The sequence below is a fragment of the Hemibagrus wyckioides genome, linkage group LG20 (assembly GCF_019097595.1).
Source record: "Hemibagrus wyckioides isolate EC202008001 linkage group LG20, SWU_Hwy_1.0, whole genome shotgun sequence".
In the NCBI taxonomy this organism is placed as follows: Eukaryota; Metazoa; Chordata; class Actinopteri; order Siluriformes; family Bagridae; genus Hemibagrus; species Hemibagrus wyckioides.
Window position 1 is genome coordinate 13,487,895 of NC_080729.1, and position 27,815 is coordinate 13,515,709.

Below are 27,815 nucleotides of genomic sequence, written 5' to 3' on the forward strand. Positions count from 1 at the left end.
CGAGTCCACGCGTCCGAAAAGTAGGTTAGCAGGCTGGATTGAGAGGGAGGGAGGCACACACACTCAGTTCTGATCACGCACAAACGTGTAATCAACGTGGTTTTGCTCAGATATTTTTTTATTCTAAGCACCACAGGGACGTTTAAGGAAGTAGACGGGTTTGAACTGTTTTGATTCTTTTAATTTTTTTTCCCCCTCTCTGCCGATGATGCGCTCCATCGGAGCTGAAACATTATATTGGGTTAGCCTAATAAGCTTACTTAAGCTAACTACCTAGGTCTTCAACTTGTTTTCTTTTGAGCATCTTGTGGACTTCTGTCTAAAAATCTCAACAACAAATCTAAAAATGAGAGGTAAGCCTGTTTAATCTCCTTTCCAAATCTGTTCTCCAGATCTGCCCACGGGTTGAACACGTTACTCGTATATGTGCTTTAATGATGTGGTATAAACGCACAAGTAAACAGCAGATCAAGTTGAATTCAGATTTGTTTGTTTATTCTCCGGTGCGCGTGCCCTCACGTGCGGGGCGCATGTTTGCAGCGCCGGTATTTCAAACTGCGTAGTAATGGCTACCATTAATGGCTAATCCTTTCTCACACTCTTGTTTTTTTTTCCTTCCTTCCTTCTTTCTTTCTTTTTTTGTATTAATTGTATTTCAGATGAGCTTATCACGCCTTATTGTTTTGTTTGTTTGTTTGTTTTTTATCCATTGGAAGTTTTATTCACGCATTGCTGCATGTGTTGCTGTTTCTGCCTTATTTAGACGTGGGTGACTTTCTTATTAACAAGGTGACTTTATGTGTGCATTAGATCACGTTAATCAGCACGCGCAATTTTTGTTTCTAACATCAACTGACCACGCGTCAGTCTTAACCTGCACTGTACACACGTTTCTTTGACACTTCGGGGGGGGGGGGGTGATGTGAGTGGCTTATGGCACGATGTAGGATGGACGGATGAATGATGTTTTACAGTTCTAGTCCATGTGGATTTGAACTTATATTTGAATTAAATGAGGCAGAAATAATTCATTGATTCTACATCGAAAGAGGATTTATCTCCCTCCTTCATCACACTGCAATGCCTATCTATATTTATATGCAACGTTTTTTGATGTGTGTTTTGCGGTGGCAGTGTGGTGATTGCTTGAAGGATATATATGTAGAGAGAGAGAGAGAGAGAGAGAGTGTGTGTGTGTGTGTGTGTGTGTGTGGTGTTGTTGTTTGGGCTCCAGCATGGCCGGCTGTGTGAGCAGGAAAGAGCCGGCTGTTCCACTGACCCACTTACGTCAGCGCGCATTACACGGCCATGAAAAGGGGCGGGACTGAAGAGGCAAAGGGGCGGGGTTTATCCCAGAGTCGTGCAGAGCCACGCGGTTTGTTTGCGCAACTACACCACATTCTTAACACATTGCGTCTTTCTTTAGACTTGATCGTTATATCCAAGTGTGCGATAAGAGCCAAAGATGTTGCACTCTGAACTATATTAACTTTAAAAAGCATACGTTTATTTTGATGCAGTTTTTAAAAACAATATTTTTGACCTATTTTTGCAAATATGAGATGGGAAGGCTTTCCACAAGGTTTAGGAGTGTGTTTGGTTTTGACCGTTCTTCTAGAAGCGCATTTGTGAGGTCAGGCACTGACGCTGGACAAGAAGGCTTGGCTCGCAGTCTCTGCTCTAATTCTGATTCATCCCAAAGGTTTTCTATCAGGTTGAGGTCAGGACTCTGTGCAGGCCAGTCAAGTTCCTCCACACCAAACTCACTCTTTATGGACCTTGCTTTGTGCACTGGTGTGCAGTCATGTTGGAACAGGTAGGGGTCATCTCCAAACTGTTCTCACAATGTTGGGAGCATGGAATTGTCCAAAATGTCTTAGTATGCTGAAGAGTTCCTTTCACTGAAACTAAGGGGCCAAGCCCAACCCCTGAAAAACAACACCTGAATTCAATGATTTGGAGGGGTGTCCCAAAACCTTTAGCAACATAGTGTAGCTAAGCTTGTCTTGTTAATATCATATCCGTGTCCATTCTTCTAGCCTTCAGTGTTACAATGTTATGGCTGGATGCTTAGAAACAGACAGCCAATCAGAAATTGAATAGAAATCGCGTGCCTCATCACATGCAGTCACAGAAACTCTGCATGTTGTGTTAGTGGTTAAAAAATTTGTTTCGTCCTTTTATTCTTGTCTTTTTGCATCTTAGGAGACTTAAAACAGCCAAGGAGGATGCCAAGCCAAGATTTTTTCTCTCTGATGTGAAAGCATGAGACAAGCCTTTATTTAAACTGGTTGCACGCTGTATTTATCCAGTCATGGTTATTGACACCTCAAATATGCAAATAAGAAGCCAGGGTTTAGAAATGTACAGTGTGAGACATCAGACTGCCCAAGTTTACGTGTCGGTATGTAAGTGTGAGCAGCATGAAATGTGGAAAAAGATAACCCTGGATTCCGTTTATCCAGAGATAACAATGACCCAGGTTAAGTTCAAGTCTATTTTTATGAAATCATTGTTATTCTGTCTTTTTGATGGTCTAAAGACGGATTCATACAATGCAGTAGATTCATGCAATATACTGAGACTATACTGCTGTTAGGTCTGAACCTAAATGCACCTCGTTTATCTATATTACTGCATACTTTTCTTGATTGGATATGATCTTACATAATTTGTACCGGACCAGCCAAATCAGGCTCCATTGCCCCCTAATAATTTGCTTGGCACTAGGGCAGCATAACCTTGGTATTTTATTTATAACTCTAAAGGAATATGCTAATAGAAGGGATCGATATTTAACATGCTTTATTAGCTGCTCATTGAACGTGATTTGCACAAATAGAGACCCAGTAATGATGCTTTTGGGTGAATATAGGGAGAAATCTAAATAAATTTATTAGTAAATAAAGGCATTTTGGTACTTTTCCGATAACAGACCAACCTAAAGTGTGTTATTCATCTTATACAACAGCTGTATACCAATAATAACGTTTTTGTAATGATTGAAACGGTATGCTTTCTAGCTGTGTGTTTCGTTATGGCATGTTCATGAAATAAATCAAATGTTTTGATTCTGTTCACTGAAAAGATTTGTTCAGGGATGGTTTCCGGAAGTTACGTCATTACCTTGCACCACTGCATGTCTTTTTAGATATAATGAGTAACATTGTTTCCTTCACGCATACGTTTTAGTATTATGATCGATTAAAATTGCCATGTTCATTTTATAAAAGGAAGGTTTGTTGAATTTATTTTCATGAAAGATATTTCGGACAGCACAGCCTAGTTTGGCGAGGAATGAGGATACAAATGTCAATTTTTTTTTTACATACATGTGTCATTTTCAATGCTCCAATAATTTGAATAAATAGCCAGCATTCACTTCACATATAGCTATAGGATCATGTTATGAACAACACATTTTAGTGCTACACACTTTTAAAACGCAATGTTCCACCCATTTTTTTCTCTTCTCGAGAAAAATGCATCCACACCTCCACAGCTTAACTGCTGCCACAAGGAAGGAAGCACACAATTGTGTCAAACGTATGTATGCTGTAGCATTACAGTTTCCCTTCACTGGAACTAAGGGGATCAAATCCTGTTCCAACATGACAGTGCTTAAAGTCGACAGTGCATAAAGCTAAAATCTCACGTGGGCGAATGTGTAAATCGTAGTCTCCTTTAAGAATTTCAGTACTGTCTTTATATAAGGAAATACTATTATTATTATTATTATTATTATTATTATTATGCTCTAGGAGGAGAAATAGTAATGTCTCAAATATTTTTAGGTGTGGTGGATAATTTGCATAATTTTCCAGTAGGGCTGCTGTTACACAACATGTAATGTCATAAACCTGCCATCAGTTGTAATATATTTTTAGTTGTTTTCTTTGTCTTGCATTATGTGAATGTGTGACTGATACAACTGATTGATTTGTTAATGATTTTGTTTTATATTAGCTGTAACACCTAGCTGTAGTCCAATCACATAATACAGTTACATACACAGAGACACAAGCATGTAGTCTCTCTGAAAGTATTGGAAAGGCATGGCCAGATATTTGGGTTTAAGATTAGAGTTTCAGTTTTAATTTCGTTACATTAAGGGAGTATTAAGGAAAGGATTGGGACAGACAGTGCTAAAATAAACAGCAATTAATATTTGGTTGTATAGAATTTGTTTGCAATAACTAAGCCATCGAACCACTGACATCACCTGTGATGCTTTTCCAGTTCTGTATGTTTCTGTATGTGTTAGTATCCCTTCAGGAGGTGAAATGCTGCTCAGGTGGGTTAAGGTCTAGTGATTGGCTCGGCCAGTCCGCTGTTTTACCCCTTTATTGTGTCAGCGGTGTGTTTTGTGTCCTTGTCTTGCTGCACAGAACGTTTCTGTAGACTTGTGAGTTCATTCTGCTGCTTCCATCAATAAAGATTAGTGAGTCTGTTTCAGATGCAGCCATGAAAGATCGAGCCATGATTCTGCCTATGCTTTGGATCATGAGCAGATTCGTTCTTTCTAAACACTTTGGCCTTGCTGTCACTTTGGTAAAGGATAATCTTGGTTCCAGACACAACTTTTGTGGCTCATGTCTGTATTCCTGTATCTGGCCTTCTTCCTGGATCCTTTCTGCTGATGAGTGATTTACATCTCGTCATATAGCCTTTATATTTCTGCTCCCAAAGTCAATATTCTCTATTGTGATGCCTTCACCCTGCCCTGTGGAGGTTGTTACTGATGTCAGTCATTGTAGTTTTTAAGTTCTTTCTTCACAGCTCGCGCACTATTTCTATCATCGACTGTTTTTCTTTAGCTCATCTGCACAGTGTCTGGTTGCTAGTGCACCAATGGTTTCTTTCCAAATTTCAAAAATTGTTCCCTCAGCCAGTATAAGAAGAAGCAGGTCAGTCGCATGTTCCAATATTTTTTGATTACTTGAATAATTGGTGGGGTTACACAAGCACTGCGATGTTGTAAGTTGTTTAACATTTCAAGACATAAAAGGAAAGTAAAGCTGTCTCTCAAATCCAAATGAATGCAAGGTATAACAAAAAAAAAAAAGAAAGAAATACATAAAACCTTGCTGTTCCGATACTTTCAGACAGGAAACTGTATACACAACGCATATGGCGTATACTACATTTATTTTGGTATTCCTCATCATCGTAATGCAACGATCACAGTTGTTGAACACAGTTAAAATTAGGAGAACAGATTTAGGTAATTATCGCACAAACTGGTTTCGACAGTGCTGCAGTTATGGGAACAGATTTTCACTGTAGTAATAACCCAAACAGACAGAACTAGACACGTTGGAAAATTAGGCTTTGAAAGATGAGAATGATTACATGAAAGATGAAACTTCTAGCAAGCATGCACAGATTGATATGGGACTTTGGTTATGTATGTGTAGTTACTTGTAGTTACTGGATATAGTGTGCAGTTACTTCTTGAATACTATAGAGAATCTATAGAGTTATCAGTTTGACATTGAACTTTAAGCTTAAAATATATTCCATATATGTTTTTGATTTCGAGGCATGCAATGAAATTCTGAACAATGTCATAGTCCTTGATGTAGTGTAATGATAATGTGACTAGTATGAAGTATTGTTAGAGTTCATATAGCAGTCACCTCTCTCTTTATGAAAATATTGTTGTGGAGTTCTGTGCTGGTTGGTAAGTCGGAGAATATACACAGATCAGGTGTATATTAACAACTGAGAGGTGAAGTGAATAACACTGATGATCTCCTCATCGTGACACCCGGTAGTGGGTGGGATATATTGGGCAGCAAGTGAATATTTTGTCCTCACAGTTGATGTGTTAGAAGCAGGAAAAATGGGCAAGCGTAAGGATTTGAGCGAGTTTGACAAAGGGCCAAATTGTGATGTTAGAAGACTGGATCTCCAAAACTGCAGCTCTTGTGGGGTGTTCCCAGTCAGCAGTGGTCAGTATCTATCAAAAGTGGTCCAAGGAAGGAACAGTGGTGAACCGGTGACAGGGTCATTGGCGGCCAAGGCTCATTGATGTCATACCACTAGCTATAGACACATCACAAGCCTCACATCGTGTCATACCAGTAGACACATCACAAGCCGCACTACTTTATTCTGAATTTTTTCTGCTTTGGCGAGTCGCATTTGTTTGTAACTCATTATTGCTGAACAGACTTCTGAACCACTGGACTCTCATTTTCCAAATCATTAGTGCCAGCAACAAAATAGCCATATTTGCAGGATAGTGTATAATTGCAGTTGTGAAAGTTGCTCACTTCTTTACAGGTATTATTTGCTCAGGTGGTTGGCTGGCAGCTGGGCAGATGTTCCTGATTCCAGACTAGACTAGAAGACAAAAAGACAGTTAGCACTTTTTTTCATGCAGTACACAAGCTTTTCTGTCAAAAGGTCGGTGATGACACTGAGAACAAGGTGGGGGACACCCTGGACCGTCACAATCACATACACAGGTTTTTCGGTAAGGAGTTTGTTCCTGGTTGTAATTACATGCTTAACAAACAATTAGTGTGTAATTGTATGCATGTGGAAATTCCAGTTTAAAATAAGTGATCATTTTGCAGATTTAGTAGGTTAGGATGTGACAACAACACAAATAAGGTATAAGAATTATTTAACACAAGCTGTCCCAAAAGTCTTAATACAGAGAGGTTATTGATTTTTAGCAAAATGTCGTTTTATTAAAACATCCTGTACATGGCTGATATTTCTTTGTAAACATACACAGAGTCATGTTTCAATTTTGCCACAATTTTGGTTCCTAGTTTGGCAGCAGTGTTGTGTGTGATGTGTTTGCCATGTTTCCTGTTAAAGTCCATCTCAACCTTGTGACAGCTTCTCATGAGATTGATTCAGTACTTTACATCAGTAAGGCATTCATAAAGGCTATCTGAAATAAAATATGTATATATGTGTATATTTATATATATTAGAAGCTGCCACTGCTGGGCCCTTGAGCAAGGCCCTTAACCTTAAATGAGGAAAATGTAAGTGAGATAAATGTAAGTTGCTCTGGATAAAGACACCTGCCAAATGCCATACATGTAAACTTAAATATGAGCTATGGATAAATATTTTAGTAAAAAGTGTTACTTTGCTCCAAGTATGGAGACTTTTGGGACACCATGTAGTTAGAGTATATTATCATAGGGAAATAACAAATGCGACTAAATAAATAGACTAAAAAATGATTTAAAAATGCAAATGTATTGTATCTAGCAAATGAATGTCTCATCGTGTTTCTGAAACCTTTTTAATCACACGTTTTTAAAAAGAAATGCCTTTATGTCAGCGTCCGCCATACAAATCTCTATGTAAGCTGTTACTATAAAAACGACAACATATGAAAACAGAGACATCGATGAAAACTAAAATAATGTGCAGCTGTTATAGGAAATGAATGAGCACAATCAGATTGAGGAATTCAGCGGCATTGTAATCCGAATCACGCGTCAAATAATACGCTTACGAGTTGATAGTGTTGCTTTATATAAACCATATGCTAATAGGAATAACACTGCATTATAAAAACACTGGGGTGATGTAAAGACTAAATGAAGAACCAGTGAGTTGAGAGTTGTTAGTGAAGCTGGTTGTATATCAAGGCCCTCAGTCAGATTTCTGTTTCTATTTTTCTTCTTCTCATTCTTTGTCACGCAGTCCTACAGCCTGGGGAAAGCACACAATGTCACAGATTCTCCATCCCTCTGGGACTGAGCTGTGATGCTTGGCAATGTTTGACTGTAGACCAGACAGTAGTGATGTCCCTGATGTATTCGGATTATAAGAAGGAGTTCATTCTAAGAAGAAACACGCGTTGTTTAGGACAGAGCGTGGAAATAGTGTAACTATGAAGAGCAGCAAGAGTACATAAGGAAATGTCATATCTTTGCACTGAATCGCATTATAATTAGTTAGGTTAGGGACAATCTCAGCCTTGAACGTCACACCCACAAATCTCTGAACGTCTGAAGCATATGACACAAAAAATTGGAGTCTCAAAGTCGTCATCTGATGTGCTGGATTCTACAGAATTTCCAGTAGACATGTGTGCCATGTTTTTTTATGGCCAGCCAGGAAACATGGTAGAAGGAAGCTGTCAGGTTTACAACTGTCCAAATGAGCGCTAATGAGGATCACTGGATTTTCCATATAATGTGAAGTTCATGGAATAAACTCATTAATTTGCACAACTTTCCTAAATGAACATTCTATAATTGCACGCCAGTCTGTTTTTGTAGGGATTTTACATTTTCACACCCCTAATCATGACCCTCAGCCAACAAAGCGAACTGTGATTGGTTGCTTTACATGTCAGTCAGACACCTTCTTGGGCGGTCCTCAGACAATAAAAGCTGCCGTATAATCCAGACCTTCTGCTGTCAGTGTGAAGGTCTGGCTACGTGAGACTAGATTTCAGACCAAAGCGCTTTAATAAATCAGGAGGCCACAAGGACATGAAAATAATAAAAGCGATGAATATATAAACTCTCTAGCCTTTATGTTAAGATTGCTCAGTTAAACAGGTAGAAGCGAAGCAATACCAGTTAAGGTTTTCATCATACATTTAAATTAGCGTGGGATGGTGTATTTCAGTCACTGAGCTCCTTTTCACTTCCAGAGATTACACAGAATGGTTCGAGTTGGTTATGGTAACTCAAATAATTGCCCCAAAAATGGCAGACTTTCTAGTAGGATATCGCAACCAGCCAGGACAATAAGCCTGAGATATACTTCTGGCTATTCATTTCCCGTTCCTGTTTGCTTTCATTAGTGGTTGACGGACTGTAAAAACTATATACGCACCCCACGCAACGTGAAATCTTGCCTCTGTATTCAACAAACAAGCACAAAGCCTTATGATCCTGTTTCTGCCTCGCCTGCTTTGACTCAGCTTTCCCTTTGTCTGTGCGCATTTGGATTATCTCAAGCTTTACAGACTTGATCTCTACACAGTTTACTGAATTATGGGTTCGGATGTTGAAAATTAAACCACTGCGCATGAATCTTAAATGCTTACATTTTAATCATACAGAAGTTTATTAATATGCCCGTTACATCATGCTGCCTTTTATATTATCCTCTCAGTAGTAGCTCTATTATGCAATAGTCTCTGATGCAGTTCTAACCTTTACAGCAATCGCAGTGGAGTAGGATGTTAGAAATCATGATGTTCTCGGTACTTTTATGCTTCCTGTACACTGTGTGGCCTTGACTATTCACCATCTTAGACAATGAGTCAGGAATTATTCTTTTTTTTTCATTGATGTTGCTTGCTGGCAAACATGGAGCTTGATGCGTGAAGATGAACAATAAGATTCAATTACTCTTTCTCTAACTCAGATAATTCCTTAATTTTCTTTGTGAAAGCTATCAAAAGTGCCAGAACATCAAACTGCTCTAACAGTCTAACACAAATCTTTTCACAATATTCACTCATGCGTGTCATGAGACTGCACGCTACATTTTTTTCCTAATTGTTCTCTGCTTGTGGATGTCTTTATGGAGTTCAAAGTCTTTGTCTGATGGGATAAACAAAACTCTCGCTTGTGATTGCTTGAACTTCTGCTAAACTTTTGATGCCGTGCCGTGAGCCGGAAGAACTTTAGCTGAACTACGGTTCACCTAAATATTTTTATAGGTAAGCTAGCAAACATCTAGCTAGATATTGTCTGACAGTTGTGTTGTTTAGCCATCTTCTCTGAATCCTTACTACAAGTTTGGAAGCGTACAATGATGGAGAATGCTGTAGCGATACAATTTCACTTCGCTTCACTAGAACTAAGAGACCTAGTCATAACCTGCATACATGACAAAGCCCCTGTGCACAAAGCGAGGGCCATGAAAACGGTTTGTCGAGGCTGCTGTGGAAAATCTGAAGTGTCCTGCCCAGAACCCTAACCTCAACCTCCCAGAATGCCCCACATCACTGTCTGTCCTCACTAATGCTCTTATGGCTGAATTAGCAAATCCCCCACAGCCACGTTCTGTAACTCTAGTGTAAAGCCTTTCCAGAAAAGTGGAGCTTATTATTACAGCCGAGGAGGGGGGGACTAAATTTGGATTCGGGATTTTCAACAAGCGCATACTGGTGATGTGCAAACTTTAGCTCATTATAGTGTACTTTTACTTTGTTGTTCCCTTGATCATCTTCCATAAGTTTTTCTAATAGTCTTGCTCAGAATGCAAAGATTGGTCTGGAATTAGGCTTTAATTAGATGTGGAGGTTAAAAAATTGCATGTCTGTGCATTGCATATCGCCTTTCATGAGAACAGTGAGGGAGCGAGACAAGGAATGTATATAGACAGTCAGAAATGGAAAAATATATATATTCTACTGAATAATTAAAAATGTCAGCTTTTATAATATTAGCTGTCATTCTTTATACCTAATATACTTACTAATATATTTTTATGTATATAATAATAATAAATAAATAAATAAACACCAATAATGATAATACCATAGATGATGATGACGATGATGATTATGATTATTATTCAATTTTCAATTCAGTTCATTTGTATAGCGGACATTGTCTCAAAGCAGTTTTACAAAAGCAGAGAAACAGAGAAAGGAGAAAAAAATATTTTAAAAAAATTATTATTAATAAGAAGAATGCCCTTTTATTTTACTCTATCACCCTTAATTCTTTTTAATTAGCATGTGTGAGACCATGTTGATCTCTTATTTATATATATATATATATATATAAGGGAGGGGGGGGATTCAAGCTATACTGACCAGTTACCTCTGATATGTAGAAATTAAATATCATATTTTATTAATGTTATTATTTGTTTACTACATCATGGCTTGAATGTTTTAGAGTACCTCTGAGTTATCAAGGTTCCACCTTAACAGCCAAAATAGGAACAGCCTATTCAAATGAAGTGCACTAGGCTGCTTTTTGAGTGAGAAAGTGTGTCAGTAGGACATCAAGCACACACGGGCTGACAGCCAAGCGCTGCTGAGTAACGTTCCGTCCAGCCAATCACAGACGAGGCTGCATACGCCGATACCAGTGAACATGAGAGAGCATCGAGCGGGGCGGGACTGGTGTGTGTCTGGACCCAACACCGCTCACAGTATCTGTAGACTGTTGGTAATTACACCAGACTGGAAAATATACCTTGTGGATATATATATAGTTACTGTTTTTAGAAAATTTTGCAATGATGCAGACGGGTTTAAAAGCGTGATGGAGATGAAAAACAATCAAGGCAATCTGCCCACAGATGGCGGTTATATAACTGAAAACATCAGAGCGGGAGGGGCCCAGGCGCTCAGGGCTTTACCGATTTTTCCGCTTCGTGCCCCGGAATACAATGTCGTGGTCATTTGCCTTCAGCTGTCTGATGTGTCAGAGGCGAGAATAGAAAATGGAAGACAAACAGTTTTCAAGATCCTGCGTCAAGATTATTAAGCTTTATGATGTTCCTTTTTTCGTAATCTGTAAAATAGGCCTGTACCCAGAAAAAGCCACAATACTAACGTCAACATGTTATTTTCTTCTTGTCTGTTCCAATCATTCATTCCAAGAGCTCAAAAGGAGCTTGTATACAATTTTCTGGTGCATTAAAAACCTAAAAAAAAAAAAAAGGGCAAATGATTCAGATATATACAATCACCTATTATGCAAAGCCCCAGTGTTTTCCACCAAATCCCAGGAAGTAATATTTGTGTGATTTATTATGTGATTACGCGATTATTATTCTAAACCAGCACTAGTTAGTGGTTCCAGTAAGCTTGAAAAAAAATCTACAGAATAAAATGCATCACATTAGTGATGTTCAGAGGAGTAAAACGAAGTGAAGGAGAATGAGAATGTGTTTCTCACACATTTAATTAGATTGCATTTCCCACTTTCCACTCACAGAAACACAGTTACTGTGTGTTAAAATGTAGCTTTAAAAAAAATGAATAAATAAGTGAAAAAGATGACGCAAATAATATCTCCTCATCATGGCACCTGATATATGGCACCTGATAAATGATATCTCCTCATCATGGCACCTGTTAGTGGGTGGGATATATTAGGCAGCAGGTGAACATTTTGTCCTCAAAGTTGATGTGTTAGAAGCAGGAAAAATGGGCAAGCGTAAGGATTTGAGTGAGTCAGGTCAAGGGGCCAAATTGTGATGGCTAGACGACTGGATCAGAGCATCTCCAAAACTGCAGCTCTTGTGGGGTGTTCCCGGTCTGCAGTGGTCAGTATCTATCAAAAGTATCCTTTAAGATGCCCTCCATTGACCCCACCTTGCAACTTACAGGACTTGAAGGATCTGCTGCTAGCATTTTGGTTAGCATTACTGGATACCACGGCACACCTTCATGGATCTAGTGAAGTCCATGCCTCGTGGGGTCAGGGCTGTTTTGGCAGCCAAAGGGGGACCAACACAATATTAGGCAGGTGGTAATAATGTTATGCCTGATCATTGTAATCATTAATCTGCTGATGTTTTTGTAATGGTGAGAAAGGGCATTTTGTGTTTTGGGATAAATAGTAACTTAACTTTAAACTTTATCATTTTTAATATGTTTCTATACTTCTCTAAAGCTGCTTTAATTGTTAAAAGCACTATACAAATAAATTGAATTGGATTTTTTTTATATTTATATTTTCTACAGCAATTGAAAGTTTTAATGGTTTAAACTATGTAATTCTAGACGTGTGCGTGTGTGTAATGATTCAGTCGTCAAGAAAGACAATAAATTTACAACACTGAGCTTCTTCATAGAACAATATGATATTTCAACAGAAATACAATAATCAATATTTCTGTAAAAGTGTTGTGTTCTAGCATGTGCGTCAGGTTTAGATGTGAATTTCATGAGATTTCAGCTTTCTGTGTGTCCACCTGTCTTCTAACAAGCCAACTTAACTGCCTTCCGTGTCACACAGAGCCAGATGATGAAAAAGTGGATCAAACAGTGTGTTTGGTTCCTCATTTGTAGACAGCAGTTCCTATACCCGTGCTTTTATTATACACACACACACATGCACACACACACACACACACATACAAAAAGACTGGTTTGGACTTTTTGGAGATTTATATTAAGAGAAAAAAATATATAGATCTCGAACCCATTCGATTAATTTTTTTTCTTTTCTTTTTTTTAATTTATTATTTTTCCTCACTCTTTTCTGCACTGATGTATAATTGGTTAGGGCTCTTTGATCAAAGCCGCTAGTGTAAATGCATTGCTCAGCCCATCTGTTCATAGCAGCGTACTACTTTTATAAGTGCGCCGTCACAAAAGCAGCCGTTTTAATGAGCCGCTGTTAAACGTCTAACCTTCGCCGCTCCTTTCCCTTCTGCGTTTTCATGTATTTCACTCCCAAGTGCTATTCATCATTAGATTCCTGTCAGAAAAGTATGACTAACGCTGGCACTTTGTTTTGTCTAAAAGGTTTTCTACCGTTGTAGTTTTAAAATGTTGCCTTTGCCAACATCGCCACTTTTCTCATCACGCTTCTCTTTTCCACGCCGGTTTTGTTCCACTGGCGAAATGGCCGTCTGCACGCTCGGTGTGGGTTTAGAGAGTATTAAGAAGAAGCCATTATGTTGTACCCTTCAGAGGCATCAACAGCTTTTCTATAGCCCCTATTATTTATGTGTGTGGCTTCCTGTCAGATTCTGATCTCGTTCTCTGTCTATTTATTATACTTCCGCAGCTCAAATAGAGGTGATTCCGTGTAAGATCTGCGGTGATAAGTCCTCCGGGATCCATTATGGTGTCATCACCTGTGAAGGCTGCAAGGTAGAAATTGTTGCCATCTTATTTTGCACTTGCTTTGAGACGTTTCATTTTCCAGAATTTCAATTTACAGCCCACAGAACAGAATCTTATATAAGACCAGATATATTATACAGTACTGACACCAGGCCACATTCTATGTAAGAATATGTGTGTGTGTGTGTGTGTCATTTTACAGGGATTTTTTCGCCGCAGCCAGCAGAACAATGCCATGTACTCATGTTCTCGGCAGAGGAACTGCCTGATCGACCGAACCAACCGGAACCGTTGCCAGCACTGTCGTCTCCAGAAGTGCCTGGCACTAGGCATGAGCCGAGATGGTGAGATATCAACCACATCTTTCCGCTATATGGATACATTTCCATTGAGTAGAATGGTATGTTAGCCACCAGCTGTAAATCATTAGGAAAGCTCAGTCGTCTGACACTTCAAGCTTAATTAAAGTTGAATTTTTTTCATTTTAATTGTGAAACATCTGTCCGTGTGATAAATGAGTTCAGAAAAGACTCCACTGCCTTCTCGCTGACTGATTAGTAATCTGAATGTCTGTGATGTGACCAAACACGGATTTCACTCTCACTTTGTAATTCGGAAATAAATTCTTCTTCATTTCTGGGAGAATAGCTCACACTAAATATTATAATATTAAAACCTGAATTCATGTATGTCTTCATACAGCGGTGAAGTTTGGGCGCATGTCTAAAAAGCAGCGCGACAGCCTGTACGCAGAGGTGCAGCGGCACCAGCAGCTGGCGCGGGAACCCGAGGAGGCGGGCGAGGACAGCGGACACGTCCGCTCGTACGGCAGCACGGGTTCCAGCACCACCCTCAGCGATCTAGACGACATCACCACGCTGCCCGACGGCCTGCTCTTTGACCTGCCGCTCACACCGGGGGAGGCAGCTGAGTACTGCGCACTGGAACTGCTTGAAGGCGGGGCTAGTAGTGGAACAGGCAGTGCGGTGAGCAGCAGCTCATCCAATCAGAGCTCTCCAGAATCTAGCATGCTGGATATGGCGGAAGCAGGCCGGGTGAAGCACGAGTACCAGCTGCTGCCTGAACCCAGCCTGCTCACACACACCCTGCTGGGGGCGCTGTCCAATGACTGCTCTCTGCTTGATATAGGTGAGTGTTCGGCTCGATGGAGAGGGTCAGGGCTAACAGTTACTACACTGGGGATGAACGAGTTCCTAGGCTGTAGTGTCTGTGGTGCAGACTGCACTTCATTATATTTGATCAGTCAGAAATATTCAGTACATTTGCATTCACACTGAAAGTACCTAAGTACTCACACTGAACCTGTACCTAGAACTGTTTCCAGGTTTCTGTACCGGTTCCTGCAGTGGAAACGCCTTTACATATCACATATCTAGACACAAAAGTTCTGTTGCCTCTTTGTCAGGGACCATAATTATATTAAGGACATACACCTTAACTTATCATTAATACTGTGTTGGTATTGATTGATGTCTAGGAAGCTGATTAGTTATTGGAACTCTAATGTTGAATCTGGGAAAGCAGCCATGAGTCATTTAAGGAGTCATAAGTCATTTAATGAGTCATATAATGAGTCATTTACCTACCTAAGCAGGTAATAAGTGATAGCACAACATGGATGTGGCTCAGTTTCGCCTGATTCTGATCTCGATCTGAGAGTGTGACAGTTTGTTGTAACATATGTAATGTAATATATATCACACTGATATTTACCTTTGAAGTATATTTTAAATACACACCAAAAATTCCACTTGAGACCAGTGAATACATGAATATGACACTGTTTAGCTCTGTAAAGTCAACAAAAAATATTTTGCTCCAAGGATATCGGTGAGACGGCGTCTTTATCAAGGATGCTATTTGTCTAGACAAATGATTTTTATTTTTTATGGGTTAAATTTTCAGCAACTTTTTGAAGTCAGGTCAAAAACTAACCCTGAACCTGTGGTCAGATTTTTCTTAACATGGAAACTATAAAAAACATCGGGATGATCAAAATGAAAAGAACGATCAAATAGATTATATCTAGCACACACACATTATGAGGTCTTGACCCCGATTTAGTAGCTCATGGCTTTAAGTGCATATGAGTAACAGAGCTATTAAAAAAAAATAATGCAATATAATAGAACATGCTGGATCTAGTGCTATTTCATCAGCTTTACATGCTTGTGTTTAAAGGCATTGGTTTAACACTGTTATATGTCATAAACCTCCATCTTAGACTCTTCTTCAGCATCAGTGATTTGCATAATCTGAATGCCACCCTCGGAACATTTATTAGGTTAATTACGTGCAAGTTTGAATAATATACATGTCTTTAGACTGGATTTTTTTTAGATTGCTTTAAAGCCAATCATCTAAATTAGCCCAGTAACCCAGTTTTAAGTGCTCAGGATGTCCATATTTCCCAAGACACTCAAGAAAATTAGTTAGCCATAAACAGGGAACTGGGTTAAACTAATGTTGAATCAGATATACCCAAAATAACTACGGTTTTGGGTTTGTACCTATCTGGGGCTTGCAAATTGTAGTACAGTGGTTTGTTTTTTTACCTAATCGCTGTACTGTGTTCTCTAGTCTCTAAATATAGTCTTAGCATGCTTGCTGAAACGCTCAGCAGAGGAAATGATGAGGCTCACACTCTTGTCTGAAATAATAAAGTGCAAAATAATGTGTGATCCAGCCAAACAACTTATTCCCAAATTAGAAAACACATAAATTTAGTAAGAATGTATTTTCTCTAACTCACTTTCACCTGATTGGCTGCAGCTCCTGTCACTCACTGTGTTTTCAGACTTCTTCAGCATATATTTTCCACCATATCTTCCTCTCAATTTGAGTTACTAATACATGATAGTCAGCAACAATTTTCAAATCTTTACATTTAATAGAGCACACGAAAATCTGAGACATCGATCTCATGTTTTTTCCCCACAGAGCTGTTCCCTGTATTAATAATACTCTGTTCTTTGAAATAGTCATGGTTTATGTTCTCATATGATGTATCGCTCTTTGTGTCCAGAGCGGGTCACTCAGAATGTGGTGAAGTCACATTTAGAGACGTGTCAGTACAGCACAGAGGAGCTGAAACGACTCACTTGGAACCTATATACGCCCGAGGAGACCCACTCCTTCCAGCTCAAGGTACACACAACCATCAGCAGCTAGATTCACACAGCGGTAATACTGATGACGCATTTCCGATAAATAGTCAGGCAAATGTGTGGAAAAATGAGACACAATATTGTGTCTTTATATAAGCACTCTTTTTTTATTAGTTTTTGATGCAGAAGTGAATAATACAGAACCAGGTTATAATCCCTGTATTAGCTAGGTCTTGACCATGAGTAGGGTATTGTATACCTGTAACACTATACGAGGAAAACCTTGAGATTTGGTCTCTGATGTTTTTATATTTTATATTATTAGTATTATAAATGAAGTCCTGATCAGGATGAATGGATGAATACAATGCTGTCGATTATGTCACTCGATGCAGTAACTTTTTAGAAGCCTTTAGTGACTTTTTCAGAAAAGAGCCTAGTGATGAATTTAGCCACTTTATAAGCAGATGGTAATGACTGTCCTGCACTGTTTGGTTAACTCATCGGCAGTGTGTAAAACCCAGATGAGTTGCACTTTAGTCCCTGTTCCCAACAACCAATCTCTGATCACCATTGTTTCTAGCTGTTACTGAACACCATAGTTCCTAACAACCAATCACTGATGACAGTTATTTCTAACAACCAATTACTGATCACCATTAATCCCATTGACCAATCACTGATCAAAATTATTCCCAATAACCAACCATTTATCAGCATTAATCCCAACAACCAATCACTGATCAGAATTATTTCCAATGACCAATCACTGATCACCATTATTCCCCGTGACCAATCACTGATCACCTATATTCCCAATGACCAATCACTGATCACCTATATTCCCAATGACCAATCACTGATCACCTATATTCCCAATGACCAATCAATGATCACCTATATTCCCAATGACCAATCAATGATCACCTATATTCCAATGACCAATCACTGATCACCATTATTCCAATGACCAATCACTGATCACCATTATTCCCAGTGACCAATCACTGATCACCTATATTCCCAATGACCAATCACTGATCACCTATATTCCAATGAACGATCACTGAGCAGCATTATTCCCAATAACCAGTCGCCACTGTTTGTAGCAATCACTGAACATTATTTCTAGTATTCACCATTATTTCAAACGGAGGATTTTTCCAGTAAATTTATTGCACGTTTGTGGTGGAATGACCAGAGATGACCAAAAGTGCTCTCTCTTCATCTCACATGATTTGATTTGCCAAAATGATTTCCCATTATCCCCTCACAGCACTTGCAAAAACGGAGGGATGGATGAGAGCTTGAATGGATGTTATGAATAGATAAATATATAGCCGTGCAGGCTGGATAAGTCTAAGAGAGAGCTAAGTCTGTACACTAAAGCGTCATGCCTATTGATAAGGCTTTGATTGACCGTTTCTTTGATCCTGATCACCAGACATGCATTACACGCATCACTGGCTCAGCATTGACAAAAGGATTAATTTCCTGACGTGTTCACGTTTGATCTTTGGAGCGTGCGTTCAGGATCTAACTCGGTATCGACTGTCTGATTAACACATCGATCATGTCGTGTGCAGTCTGCCGAGTGGATGTGGCAGCAGTGTGCCGTGCACGTCACCAACGCCATCCAGTACGTGGTGGAGTTTGCCAAGCGGGTCAGCGGCTTCATGGACCTCTGTCAGAACGACCAAATTATTCTCCTTAAAGCAGGTCAGTGCTACAGAACACAGCACACTCATCCCCACCGGTCATTACACATTACACAGATTCCACACTGTGCAAGTTAAACAGGCATACTTACAACACATCAAGGCATGCTCTTATAGGAAATTAATCAACAATAGGATGGTGTAATGCTGAAAACACTTCACAATGTGTTTTATCGCTTCTTATACCACAGCACTTCAACATCTGCCGGCAATTATTTATTTATTTATTTATTAAAGAGTGGGCAATTTTTATCCATTTATAGTTGCATTTAATGCTGCAGAAGTTTTGTTATTGCTCACAAATTACTATAGCAGGACTAGCTAAGTTAATAAGACAAAAAAAACAACAAAATAAAAAGAGTAGCTTGTCATGTCACAGGGGAAATAATACAAAATACAAAGCCCTTTGTCTTAAAGACTTAAAGGTTTATTTCTGATCATTACAAAGTGCTGACACTGGAGACTCCTTCCATAAATGTTCAATAATAATATTTGTATTGCTGTAATTCGTTACTATAGTAATGATAGTGTGTTTGAATTAATATAATAAACATCTACACCATCTGTCCAATCAGAATTGAGATTTCAGCATCGCTGTGCTCAAACAAGTCCATGGAAAAGAGTTCTGTATGTGTTTCAATGTTTACAGCAAAAAGATTTGTTCGCTAACATTTCTCCCCTCTTTTCTTTTTGTCTCCAACTTTCTTTTTCTCTATACATAACTTTTACATTGATAATAACAACCACAAAAATTTAAAAAAAATTTTTTATATAATTAACTACACTTTATTGTAACCTTCCCCATTTTTTGCTATCTGTAAATTTTTTTACCTTAATTATATTCATATTTAAATTCCCTTTTATTTGGAGAAAATCTCTTTTTTCTTTTATTTTTTATATAAATTCTCTTAATTTTCATGCTCTTGCTTTTGGCATGGTGGAGCATGTCTCTTCCTTCTCCCTCTTTCCACCTCTCTATCTCTGGCTCTCTGTCTCTCTGTCTCTAATGTGGATGCTTCCAGGCTGCTTAGAGGTTCTGCTGATCCGCATGTGCCGCGCGTACAACTCCGCCAACAACACGATGTTTTTCGACGGCAAGTTTGCCAGCCCTCAGCTCTTTAAAGCGCTAGGTAAGTGTCTGCATATCTGGGGAATCCCCTTTTGTCTTGCGTTCGTTCGTTTTAACTCCAGCAATACACACTCGGAGTGGTGTATGCGCTTTCTCAGTGATAATGACTGATCTAATGTTTATGGTGTTAAAGCAATACTTCAGCATTTCCCAACCTAATTCATATCCATGAAGAAGAATTTTGTCACATGCTCTGTTAGTGAGTAAACAATCCATTTAAAACACTTTCACAGTAGAAAAAGCTGGTTGTTGTTGAAAAGCACTTGTAAAAGTCTTAGTTTAAAACTATTATAGCATACACATATCAAGCATAACATTTATGACCACCTGCCTAATATTGTGTTGGTCCCACTTTTGTTGCCAAAACTGCCCTGACCCTTCATAGACTCCACTAGATCCCTGAAGATGTGCTATGGTATCTGGCACCAAGATGTTAGCAGCAGATCCTTTAAGTTCTGTAAGTTGCGAGGTGTGGCCTCCATACGTACAGGACTTAAAGGATACCTACAGGACATACAAGATTCTTTTGATAGATTCTGACCACTGCAGACCGGGAACACCCCACAAAAGTATTGGAGATGCTCTGATCTAGTCGTCTAGCCATCACAATTTGGCCCTTGTCAAACTCGCTCAAATCCTTACGCTTGCCCATTTTTCCTGCTTCTAACACATCAACATTGAGGAAAAATGTTCACTTGCTCCCAAATATATCCCACCCAATAACAGGTGCCATGAGGAGATAATCAGTGTTATTCACTTCATCAACTCTCAGTGCTCATAATGTTATGCTTGATCCATGTATAATAGCCAAAGATCAAAGCACTCAAACTTTCATTATAGGAGGAAACAAGGAAAAATGTTCCTTCTTGTCTGGGGTTATTATAATTACAAACAAAGAAATGGAACATGTGGTTGGTCAGATTTAAGAGAACGTATCTGTAGAACCCAGGCGCATGAGATTGTGGAGAAAGATTCAGGAGACGCTGGAATATTAACTTAACTAGGACAGAATCAAATCATGTTGGCTGTGCGAAAACAAATTGTTACTGCAATGCAGTTCAAATATGTGAAACCAATATACGCATTTGAATTAAGTGAGCAAGTGTACAGATATAGTAGATGGATGTTAGGTTGAAAAATGCTGAGTGAGGGACATAAATGTTGTTCTCTGATATGAAGCAGATCTGATGTTGATGATAGTCCCAGGAACGAAAGTTTTTACTTCCTCTCTGTGCAAAGTGGTCTAATCGTTGAGATATTTTGTGTGTGCGTGTGTGTGTAGGCTGTGATGACCTGGTGAATGCCATCTTTGAGTTCGCCAAGAGTCTGTGTCGCTTGCAGCTGAGTGATGAAGAGATGGCCCTGTTCAGCGCTGCCATCTTGCTATCACCTGGTACGCCTCACAAAACTTTTCCACAAAAGATGTATACAGCTCTAAGGTTTGCTAAAAAGGGAGATCTGAAAAATCAGGGCCTTACTAACAATGAGAATCTTTAAAGATGTTAAAGTCATTGTCTCTAGAAATACAACTCGACTTGACATAGCAAGTATTAAGACTGCTCCATGTACCAAATATGGGTGGTAACCGGATATGACCTCATCTTCTGTCTATTTTATATACTTTTGTGTCATATAAACCAGAACAGTGCAGCACCACAATTATCTTCTTTCATCGTTTCTTTTAACAAGATCAAGGCATGGTGTGTTCATTTGTTCACACATCTTCGCATAATACAAATTCGTAGGTCAGAGTTCTCTAAACTTAAATGTTGGTACACAGAGTAATGCGAAACCTCTCTAGCATTCACATGTGTATGAAGTGGAAGTCACCAGAAGGAAAAGTGTAGTGTTACTTGTGCCTTTAGGGATGTAACAGAATAGGAATACATTATATGAACAGATCATATGTTCTAAATGGATACAAATAAATACAGGTGCACTATTAGGTATTTTCCTTTTAAAGTTCTCATGATATCTGGTTGAGACTAGAGGTGTGCATCAGGACTGGGGGGGTCATTTAAACAATGGGACAAACAACAACCTTATTCACTTGAGATGCTTACAGCATGCTGGTCAGGATTGTGAAAATTAGGCTGTTATTATGAGCTCGACGATGAAGAGGAAGATGATCCTGTGTGTTTTGGGCCATACCCACTTCAGATTTAATATCAAATATAGAGACGTTATAATGTACAATAAAAAAAAAACACAAACGCAATCATTCGCACACTTCTCTCACCTTCGTCTCACTCCTCCTCCTCTTCCTCCTCCTCTCGTTCTCTCTCTCGCTCTCAGATCGCCCGTGGTTAACAGAGAGTCAGCAGGTGCAAAAGCTGCAGGAGAAGGTTTATTTGGCCCTGCAGCACAGTCTGCACATGGGAGGAGGCGGGCAGGAGAAACTAGACAAGGTGAGAGAGATCAAAAATGAATACATTATATCTGTATTTAGATCCATAATGATCTTAAAGTAATATTATATCTACTGTGTGTGTGTGTGTATATGTATATATATATATATATATATAATACACACAGTAGATATAATATTACTTTAATATTATAATTTATATATATATATATATATATATATATATATATATATATATATATATATATGTATATGTATGTATATATGTATTATAATTATATCTGTAAGCACCATTAAACTCGTTAAAGTTTATTCTATTATCGTGTTGCAATTTTTTGTGAAGCTTTCAGTTTTTAAGGTTGATTTTTTTAATTCAATGTGGTAAATATTTAGCATTTGTTTACATGGGATAAAAAGAACTATGGGTTACTTGTTGAAATCTTCACCAGGCTTGCTGTTGATGAAGCTGTCTAATTTGCTAGGAATGTTTTGTAACCTATTTCCTAAGCAGGTAATAATTAAGAACGTTCTAGAACTTCTAGGAAGTGCTTGTGAGAAAGCAAGGGCCTGTAGGCGGAGGCAAACAAGCCGAGAGTCGGCTCTGATCAGATCAGGCTGTGGCTAGCTTGTTTTTGACCACTATAAATTAATCAGGCACAGTGGTAAAATGTGTAAAGGTCGCAGACATCCTGCGCATTTAAGTTAAATATAGAGAAACATCTTGTACATCTTGTTGAACAGCTTCTTACTAGCGCCCCCTGCTGGATCTGACGCAAATGGGCCCATGTCCACAGAACTACTGTATTCACAGCATGATGTTTTGCCTAAATTCTCCTCTTTTGATCTCTCTAGATGGCGTCCAAGCTGCCGCAGATGAAGTCCATCTGTAACCTCCACATCGACAAGCTGGAGTTTTTCCGGCTGCTCCACCCCGAAACGGCCTACAGCTTCCCTCCTCTCTACAGGGAAGTGTTCGGCAGCGAGATCAACTTCCCTGACTCTACTGACAGTTAGAGGCGAGGAAAGAGAGACGGAGGGGTTGGGGGATGTTGCAGAAGAGGAAGAAGAGGTGCAGAGAGAGGATGTGTGAAAGAGAGGAGGGATATAAAGAATAGTGGAGGCCTGAGGTGTGAACTTTTTAGTGTGGAAAAACCTGTAAAAACCTCTTAGCAGCCCAGACAATCAGGCGTTTTTTGTTTTTTTTTGGTTACACCACTAATTAGCACAGGGGCCAACACACAACACTCTCTGCACACATGACTAACACATCTCACACTTTTTAAAAAAGCAGCACTTTCCTGTTATTTAGGGACGTCTATTAAAGCAGAGGTTCATTATCCTGTCCTCAGGGATCCTCTGCTGGTACAGATTTTTGTTCTGGTCCTTTCCTCAATGCACTTCTAGCAGAAAAATTCAGGTGCGCTAACATCTGAGAATCAAATCCCCTTTACGCTGGACTAATTAACGAATGAATGTATGTCCCTGTAACAGCACTTGCCATGCGACCGAATGTATGTACTGCACTTTGGTTCGCGGAAATGCTTAACGAAACCGGTGTCGGTTTCCACGTGACAATCGAGAATCTTCTTGAAAGCGGTCAGTGCCCAGATGATCGGTAGTGCAACAGGACCAACCTCCGTGTGCTGGTAGGGCTGGGCGATACGATGATATGATCTATAGATATCGATAGCATGCTGATGTTCGTGACACCTTTCTGAAATATCGCGGGTATCATCTGTGTTACACTGTTTAAATTCCTTACTGCAGATAAGAACTATATTACTGTATAAAGTGGTTTATTTTTCTTGTTAAATTGTATGTCATATAATCAGAGGTATGTCGTATAAGTACGCCATTACAAGACGATGTTCTCGGTCCGATACGGTTGCGTATCTAAAGTTAGTGGACAATTCATCACGAAGTAACACTTGCATGTATTTTACAAGAGTTGTAATAAACATCCATCACTACATTTTATAGACCATTTATACTACAGAGTGTGGAGACTATCCCAGAGGATAGAGGCAGCGAGTGCACTGGACACATAACAGGGCACCATCACATACACTCCTATTCTACACACCCATTCACACACTACAGACAATTTAGAGATGCCAGTCAGCCTGCAACAGGTGTCTGGATGGAAGGAGGAAACCAGAAAACCCCTCAGGAAACTCCCAGGGGGCTGGCACAAGCACTCAAACCCCCAGCCCCACAAGTGTGAGGCAAACCATGTTACCCACAAAGCCACCATATTCTTGTTTAATAACGAGTTAAACTGAATCAAGCCCATGCTCTCTCTCAAGTCGGCAGAGGTTATGAGACTTTCTCCTACAAGCCAGAGAGATCCATTCAGCCAGTTATAAATCTCTGCTTTAACCCGAGCGAAAGAAAGCTCCACAGGTAGTGGAGAAGCAGCTATTTGAAAGATGAGCTGGCTAACAACACAACAGGACACACCCGCTAGCGAGTCAAACCAGAAATAAACTACATTACATTCTGTTCACGTTTTTAATGCACAACTTTCGGTTTCGTTATGCGCTGCTACAAACGAGTCGTTGTCGTACTTTTACAATGCCGAATGTTTTTACTCAACCGAAAAAGAAAACCCTAACGCACATATTCACACACTTTTTCCTCCTACGATACATCACCGTATTGTGACACAATCCCTGGCAAAAAAAAATAAAAATCTCATGATATCTCTTATCTTTTTATGACAATATGATACTGTTTGCTTTTTTTTATTATTATTATTATTATATATATCGCCCAACCCTGCAAGCCGGCGTAATTTATATAACGTGCAATAAAAACGTGTCACAAAGTATTACGTCGGGCAAAAGAAGCTCACACTTCCTCAGGCACGAGTGTTCTGACAGTATTCTCTGCTGCTCTTAAATGACTTATGTTTTTCTTATTTAAAAAAACTGCAATGAGAAACCTCAGTCCCAGCACATCTGTCCTTGTGTAAAAAAAAAACAAAAAACAAAAACAGTGTAAAATGTGTTCCTTTTTCATTCATTTATAGATATTTTGATTAAGGGTGCATATTATGGATATGAAGAGAAGGAGAGAGAGAGCAGGGCTTTAAAGAAAGAGTGAGGCCTGGACTCCCTGCTTGGCCAGGATCAGTGATCAGTGATCAGGAAGTAGGCGATGCAAACAAGGAACGTTCTTTGAAAAATGTTCCAGCTGTAATCGGATATTTTTAATTTTTGGAGGATTTTGGGCACGGCGTGTTATGAACTGCTCTGCAATACTTGACACAAAGGACGCTTAGTACGAGCCCAAACCGTGACACTCCAGAAGATGCGTTTGATTATTTGTTTTGTTTTGTTTTTTTTTTGGACCCACTGATGAAGAAGGATGTTCAGGGACCTGGAAAACATTCAAGAACCCTTCTCTCATGGCTGACGGTCGAAGGAGCAATGAATGAATGAATGAATGACTGTGCTGTTGGAAAGAGCTGATGCGTAGACTATCACTGCAAATGAAAAGATGACCTGTCCGTATGTCACACACACACACACACACACACACACACGTTCAGGATGTGACGGTGCATGTGTGTTCGCTGTATTATTTTGTAAATCGTGACTACCTTTTACCCATGTCGGTGTCCACTTCCTGTTTCTCCACGCCTCTTCTTCCTGCTCGTACACTTCAGCATGCTGAAAGGAAAGCAGAGTCACTAGCATTCCCCCACACCCAGAGGAAGGGCTTAGTGTAGGCTTTCTCATCGAACTCTCTGATAACACTACAATTAGTCTCTGATACTCAACAGATGGTTTTCAAATAGTGTTATATTCACATCTGGATTCACATCGCTATGGAAACGTAAGTCCACGTGGTGGAGTCGGGCCTGATCCAGTGTGGGTGGAGTCGAAGGAAATAGCAGAGGGACAGGTGGAGACAACTTGTTAGGGATTTTCATGCTTGAAGTAATGATTGTAAATCCTGAGGAAAGAGAATTATATCGTTTCACCTTTCATGCTGCTCATCTTTTAACAGTTAATCCTGGCTATTCATGATCTGTCAGTTCACTGTATATTCCTAAACCCTGGCTTAATGTTCTTATTTACGTATTCACAGTGTCAGCAACCAGGATTGAAGACATAGAGCAGATCTTGTCTTGTGCTTGTGCATCAGTGAGGGGGGGAAAAAGGCAGATTTGTATGGCCAATCTTTCAGATTTTAGGTCTAAATTTAAAGTAAATAAAAGACTTCTGTTCTGCACATGGACAGACATTGTTATCTTTTACGGCTTTCTGGTCTTTGGTTCGATTATTGATATCCAGTAATATTCCAGTAAATTTTCCCTCGTTTCCTTAAACACTCAGTTATTCCTGACTGCCATCCAAATTTTTCTGACCATAACTGTAGAAACCTCCTCTTCACTCCAATTGACACATTTTCCACCACAAGTGGACGTATTTATTCATCTTTTCCTTCAAATGCTGTACCTAGTGTTTACACAAAACATAAGGTTTCTGTAATGGTACCAAGCATGTGATATGAGGCATGTAATTTCTGTTGCTAAGCATCCAGCCGTAACTTTCTACCATCGCATTGTTTCACACTGTACACTGTATAAGTCATGCTAAACCTGCTTTGGGGTTAAAAACAGGATGACAACCCAGTGTTAAATGCAAAGGAAAGTGTGGTGTTCTGTGTATTACAGCATGTTAGGGGTTAGGATTATAACAGGACTCGGATCAGGATCGGGATCAGGTCCAGCTCCACCTCCTAGACTTTTGGTTCTTAAGCATGGACTTTCTCGAATTCCGAGCAGCCCGAAGCACTCGAAACGTTCTTTAACTACTGAGAAACGAATACGTCATTAACACTAACAGGATTTGCACACTGTGGATAGCTTTAAGCTACGTCGAGAATGATGTATGATCATTATTTTGGATTTAGGTGCACGCCGCGTCCTCATTTTTTAAGGTACATGTACATCACAAGCAGACTAATTTCTCCGGGTGCTCAGTTTGCTCTGGTTATCAGTTGTATGAGGAAACAAACAATCTTCTGTTTTCCATCCACTTGTTACAAAAAATGAGCATTTTTGTATAAATCTAGAAATCACTCAGGGAGCTAGCTGGTCTCTGTTTCCACCAGTCTCCTAGCTTTGCCAACCAGACACAAAACACACACACACACAAACACACACACATATGCACACAGATATAATGGCACCCCACTTTTTGCACCGAACAAGAGACCCGTATCCTCAATCACTGTGTCCTTTAGCTAGACATATAATACAGTATATATTTTTGTGAATGTCAAGCACAAAGTGTCAAAGACCTTTCCTCTTTCTTCTGATGTTGAACTGTAAAAGACTTTTAAGTATGACTTATATTAGGTATAGTCTATTAACTAGTTTGAAAAGGAAAAAAAAAGATTAAAAAATGAATCTTATTCATTGATGTATGTTGTTTTTATGTGAGCTAGTTCGGTTGGACTGTAACTGTTTGATCCATTTAGAATCGTGTGTCCGGCAAACCTGTCTCGTTCGTCTCATGCTGTTTTAACATGATAGAAATACCGAGAAAAAAAAAATTCCTTTAACGTCTGTTGGGTGTTTGATGACAAAATGTTCGAATCTCATACCAGTTCATCTCATTGTAACGCCATGTAAAAAGATGTGCTTTAAAGAATGTAATAAAGTGGGGTTTTTTCTACTATTGAAGAGTTTTCAGTT

At 39.3% G+C, this 27,815-nt stretch overlaps 1 protein-coding gene across 1 annotated transcript; it reads left to right on the forward strand.

The window, feature by feature from the left end:
- Nucleotides 1-27,798, forward strand: rorcb (RAR-related orphan receptor C b). Its single transcript, XM_058418102.1, has 10 exons — nucleotides 1-353; nucleotides 13,704-13,789; nucleotides 13,965-14,106; nucleotides 14,465-14,911; nucleotides 16,809-16,930; nucleotides 18,477-18,609; nucleotides 19,631-19,738; nucleotides 21,020-21,130; nucleotides 22,033-22,145; nucleotides 22,958-27,798. Exons 1-10 carry the CDS (start codon nucleotides 347-349, stop codon nucleotides 23,117-23,119), a joined length of 1,431 nt encoding a protein of 476 aa, XP_058274085.1. The 5' UTR covers nucleotides 1-346; the 3' UTR covers nucleotides 23,120-27,798.
- Nucleotides 27,799-27,815: the final 17 nt, after the last annotated feature.